Below are 6,000 nucleotides of genomic sequence, written 5' to 3'. Positions count from 1 at the left end.
ACCGTTCGGCGCATGCGCGGAGGGCGCTGACGCTGTCCGGCATGCGGAGCGCCTGGGCCCTGGCTAACCAACCAGCGGCGCCCACTGTCCGCCCGCCCCGCGAGGGAGGGTCCGGTCCTCCGCGATCCCATGATGCAGCGCGGGGGCGGCGGAGATAGCGACGGTGGCGGCCGCCATGTTGTGGTAGTTTGTTGTTCTCCTGTGGTGGGTGTGTGCTGGAGGGGTGGCGGGAGGGGGAGCCGCCCGGCGCTGAATCCGAGCCCTTCCCCATCCCCCCACTCCCCGCAGCTCCCGGGGGCGGCACGGGGTCGTTGCCGGGAGCCGCCGCCGCCTGGGCAAGGCGAAGAGCCATGGCTGCCGCCCTGGGAGGAGGCGCAGGTGGGTTTCGCGGACCTGAAGGGCTTCGACGGGGAGTGGGCGGGGGGCTCGGGTCTCCGGGGCCTCGCTGGGGGGGGGGTGGAGCCGGCTGCAGCTGCGGCGCGGGGCCTGGCTGGCGGCCGGTGGGGCTGAGAGGAGTGGTGGGCTGCGGGGCCTTCCGGGTCGGTGGCGCCGCCGCATCTTGCCTGCCGCCGGGGCTGGGGACGGGAGGGGGGACGCGGAGCGGCGGGGCGCGGAGCCGGTGGGCCCCGCGCTCCCAGGGTGGAGCAGGAGCTCCCCTGGCACCGCGGGGCCTTAGGGGCTCCTCTGTTGTTAATGGCAGTCGGCGTCGTGCAGTGATGGGAACTGTTGTCTCCCCTTGGCCGGGGTAGGGCCGGGAAGGTGCAACAGCTTCATCGCTCACCACAGGTGCGGGGCCTCTGGGTGAGATGGATGTGTTTATTTAGAGACTTTAGTTCCCATACTTTTTACAGCTACGGTATGTGACCTGTTTGAATAACTTGTCTCTTGTCTGGGGAGTAGTTATAATTTATTTTACAGACTGCCCGGAAGCAGAAGGTCTCACTTGGAAGTGTAAAATCAAGTCAGTTCTTGACCCCAGGACTCTCAGATGCGCCACTGCACTTCTTGACAAAGGACACCTCACAGCATTTTAAATGACAAGTCAGAACCCTCTGTGGTTCTGTTTGGTGTATTAATCAAATTTTAAAATGAGAACATTTGGCTGAGTGATTGAAAGAAACACTTCCAGGGGTCACATTGGGGTGTTCAGGAGTTAAGATGTCTGTTTCTGGTGCTGGCCTTGCTTTCACTTGGAATAACAGTTTTGGTAAAGACTGGTCAGAGTTGTCAGTTGACCCACTTGTCCTTGTCTGTACAAAAGTTTGTGATGATTTCAGTGTTTTTTTCTGTAAGTAGGTGTCACAGAGTGGCTTGTCCTCATGATCACTCACCTGAGTGGTCACACTGTTAGCCATTGCTAGCTTAATTGGTAACAAAGCATGTAAACACAATTAAATTTCCTACTGAAGGTAAATGTTACAAAGAAATTCGCAAATTTGGGAGTTGAGGGTTTGGGAAGAAGGCTAGGGAGGACAGCACTGATTGATAAAACAGTAAATATTTGAATGTTTTGGGCATTGTTTTAATGGTGTTAAAATAACTTAAACATTGCAATATATTTATAAAATGTGTGTTTATAAATTTATGAAAGTTGTGCCAGTTTTGCTGGTTCAGATAAGTTACTTGTGATGTGGAAGTAAACTTTGCATGCATGTTCTTTTTCTGCAAGTTTCTTTTTCTAGTATAAGAACAGAGTAATTTAAAGAAAATGTCGTTTTTGAAGCATTTTAGTTCTTGTGTTTAAAACTACTGCAAGTTGAATGAGCATGCTTTCATATACAAATGTCTATGCAATAGACAGCCTTGAAGTTGTGAAATTGCAGTTTCAAGGTATGTTGTGGAGTACCCTTTGTTTTTAATTGTGAGTTAGGATCCCTTTGTACTACGTGGGCACATGCAGTTGTTTGTTCAGTGTTAACACTGTGCCCATCAATAAATGGTGGACAATTAAATATGATCCTTGCCCCATATAAACAGTGTTCATTTGGGCTAGATGATCACTGTGCAGCACTTGCCCGAATGAAGAAAGCCAGAGGTGTCACACATGTCTGTATGACCAGTCAAGGAAAATTCTTGGTTGAAGTTGTTAACTACACTTTTAAAACCCAGTAAAAAAGCGTAGAACGTGCAGGAATGTTATATGCAACTCTTTTCAAAAAGGACTGCTATCCAGAGTCAATAGTGGTAACAAATGGGAAAGAAGGTGTACAGGCTGAAAAGCCCAGGAGTAAGTGGTTGGTTGGCCAAAATAAATTTAAATTTGGCATTTAAATGTTTTTGGTCAGTTAAAGGTTTAACTGTAGGAACTGGATTTAGTTTTTGGATTTTTGAGGGGAGGGAAAGACTTTAAAATATGGAGATAACAGCACCCCAGTGAGTTGTTTTTAGAGGGGGAAAAAAGCTCTAATGATTGGTAATATAGTATGAAATAGGTCTTGGAAAAATAAGTGGAGTGTTAATTTGATGGCATTGCAGGGTAACAGTTGACAAAGTGAGATAGTTTTGGCTTTGAAGATGCAGATTAAAGTTTAAATATTCTCTAAGGATGTGATGCAGGGCTGAAAAATGAAATGGCTATGTTGGCTGAACATTTAAATATATTTGGGATGGAAGGAAGGTGATTTGTCTGTTGGACCAGCATGTGTGGGCTCATTGGTCATTTATAATTTTTTAGGCTCTTGGGAAATACTGGCTTGAATCATAAAAGTAAAATATTCATATGTACTTTTGTGACCAGATACTTGTGTTGGTGCAGCTAAGCTTTCTAAGGATGAAGCTAAAGGCTCTTTTGGTGGTAGGTTTCACAAATATAAACTGGAAAGTATTCAAGTGGTCTGTGAGGTCTCTGCAAGTGATTCACAGCTTTATATTGCTTCACAAATTCCTGTGCTATGTAGTCTGCATCAACTTGCTTCTGACTCTAGAATGGCTGTATTGAAACATAGAAGTTCAAGGTGTCGGTGCTAGTGATGATGAGGGAATTTGACAGCTTATATTTGCTCATTAGTCCTTTGGTACAGTTAAGATAGTGGTTCCCAAACTCTCATATAGAAACAGAACAACAGCAAATGCATTGAATGTTAAGTAAAATCATCTTACTTAAGGGGCGGCTACAAAGAGGATGGAGGCCCTCTCTGCACAAGGAGCCACAGGGAGAAGACAAGGGGCAATGGCTATGAGTTGTACCAGGAGAGGCTTCACTCAGTATAAGAAAGACTTTTTTTTTTTTTTTTTTTTACAGTACAAACAATCAGTCACTGGAACAGCCTCCTGAGGGGCATCGCTAGCGGTTTTCAAGATGTGATTGGACAGGGTGCTGGATAATCTCCAGGCTCCCTTTCCCACAAAGGGTTGGACCAGATGGTCTTTTGAGGTCCCTTCAAACCTGGGCCGTTCTATGATTTAGTAATCATCTGCTTATAGTGTGATGTAAAAACTGTGTTTAGATGCTGATTTTTTTTCCTTGATATTTAAAATCTAGATGTAAATTGATTGCAATAATCTCATTTAGGGAGAGATGGCTGCAGGCTGAACAACAAACTATCACTAACACAAAGCAAGGAGTAATCTCGATTGTCAGCCATACTGAAGTAAGGGAAAACTATTTTAAGTTTTCTTCCTTTCAGGTTAATTCACTTCTGATGAACTTCAGTGGTATAAAAGACTTTGAGTGTAGATATCCTTGGGGTGTAAATCAGGACAGGGGATGGGGCAGAGGAGGAGCTGAAGAGGACCCTATCTATACGTGTCTACCCCATATTCCTGCTGGAAGTCCTGTGCCAAGAGTAACTGAATGGGCCTGTTATGTTATTCCTCCAGTTTGAATTTAAGATGTCATCAGTTTAATTTCATTTTAACTAATCTGAGGGCTGCTGCTGTGCTCTCAGTGATGTAGCAGCTTTAAAAACCTCTTGTGAAATTGTTGGTAAAAATTGGAAAAAGCTTACACTGCTAGCACAGAAAGCACCTCCATCCAGCTCAAAGATGTAGTAAAAATTCTCCAGTCTGACAAATTCAGTTGAATTTGTTGTGCTTCAGGCTGTTTGACAGCAGCCTGGAGACAGGAAGTGGAAATAGATTTTGCATTTGTGCCTATGTGAAAGCGGCTGTAGTGCTGGCTGAGTTCTGCACTGCGGGTACTGCATCCTACTTTCTTAGATGGACTAATGCAACTGGTTACTGTAACTTAGAGCTGTATTGGCATATGCACACACTAAAACGCCTCTAAGTGTCAAAGTCCTCTAGAGTTAATTCATTAATTCATGAAATAGAAATGTATTACCATGGGCTATTGTACCAGCTACGGACTAGTGCCAAAAAATATCACTACTTGAATGAGTTTGTGGCAGGCAGATTTGATTTAAAGCATACCAATGTTTAATCTCTTTATGCTGCTTTGACAAGCTTTCATTGAAAATCACATTCTTCAGAATGTTCTCTCATTTCAGGTCATCTAAATTAAACACAGTGGTTTTTTTTTTTTTTTTCTTCACAAAAGCCAAACCATGCTTTATTACATCAAATACTAGACCTCAGATTTTAGGTCACATAGAACTTGTTGTCCAGAATAATTTATGATGATGGTTGTTACTGACTTGATGAAAAAAACCTCCAAATAATGTGACTGGTCCTGTGTTCTGTGCTGTTTTAATGCAGCCTGAATTTTAGCTATAAGGTTTGGTGGCTGTGAAAGATGCTGGAAAGTTTCTGGAGAGTTGCAGTTTCTCATCAGTGTCCAAAGCCATTTGGGAACTGATTTCATGTGGATTTCATTTAAACTTTTGGCCTTCATTCACTGTTCAGTGTGTTTGTGAGGCAAGGACTATGACACTTCTAAAATGTTTTTCCAAAGCAAATATATTTTCAAATCCAAGCAGACTTTGGAAATGTTTTCTTTTTGTGGCTTAGTGGTTCTGGCTTTGGATGTAGTTTCTTAAGGAAAAAAAAAAAAATAGTAGTACTCTCTCTTTCAAGCAGTGGTTAGAGAACTTCAGTTCCTAAGTTCCAGGCAGGATATCATAATTAGTTCTCTTCTTGCTTATTGCTAGTGACTTGCTTTGCATCATGACAAACTAAAAAAAAAAAAGTTGGTTTTGAGAATGTAAAAAGAACATATCTCCTGTAGAAATTAATTTTTCTACTTTATGTCTTTGAGGAAGCTAAACTCTATCGTATAGGAGTAATTTGGAAAGAAAACATGAAATACACTAGTTGAGGGACATGTTATGTAGTTGTTACATTGTTGTAAATACTTAGTCACTGAATACTTAAGGCTGCTATGAGTAATTGTTTACCAGTATAAAGACTCCATGATGTCTATCCCTGAATAGATAAACTAAACTGTGTTTGAGTGTGGTATATTTGTGCATGTGTGTTCTTGTGCATAATGCAGCAGTAGGAGTGAATGTGATTTTTATGATGGGGTAGAGAGCTTGATTATCTATAAAAAATGAGACTGGATTCGTAATGTGCTTCATAACATGTTAGGCTTGTATGACAGACTTGGGTTCAGGAGTTCCTGTTGACCTTGTGCTTTCACTGCTAGATGTTATCACAATTTGTTACCAGAAGTTTTCATTAAGCTGGTGTTAATAGCACAGTTTTGTTGCCAATCTGTGTTCTAGACATGGCTGTTCCTTGTGAAACCTGTTATTCTGTATTGCCATAGCAAGAGGTACCGAAATTCAGTTCACTATTGGGCAGAAACAGGTCTGTTTTTAAATTATATACTCAGTTCCTGAAAATCGAGGCTTTACAATACCTATGTGTTGTGTAGCCTTTTGCAATGAAATATGAAGGAAAAATATTCTGTAGAAATAAACTATTAGAAAAACATAAGCTGTTTTTATTCTGGAGACTTGTGCTTGAAATGCTGTCAAGTTGTCATGTTGAGTGTTTTAAATATGGTACCAGGGAATGGGAGCAATCAAGATGGACTTGTTACATTCAGCATTGTATCTAAGCATAGAGAAGTGGTGTTTTTTCATGTGGTAAATAACT

The 6,000-nt window shown here is 42.5% G+C and overlaps 1 protein-coding gene across 1 annotated transcript in view; it reads left to right on the top strand.

Moving 5' to 3' along the window:
* Positions 1-350: 350 nt before the first annotated feature.
* The window catches only part of RBM33 (RNA binding motif protein 33), a gene marked incomplete at both ends in the record, with an annotated part of 101,348 nt that continues 95,698 nt past the window's right edge, over positions 351-6,000 (top strand). Inside the window, one exon of the mRNA XM_081996525.1 lies at positions 351-378. Within this exon, the coding sequence (XP_081852651.1) occupies positions 351-378 (28 nt within the window). The remainder of the gene's footprint in view (positions 379-6,000) is intronic.

This window comes from Phaethon aethereus, assembly GCF_964289735.1.
Source record: "Phaethon aethereus genome assembly, chromosome: 2".
Lineage (NCBI taxonomy): Eukaryota > Metazoa > Chordata > Aves > Phaethontiformes > Phaethontidae > Phaethon > Phaethon aethereus.
Note: the sequence above shows the minus strand (reverse complement) of the source record. Positions and strands in the feature narration are given on the sequence as shown.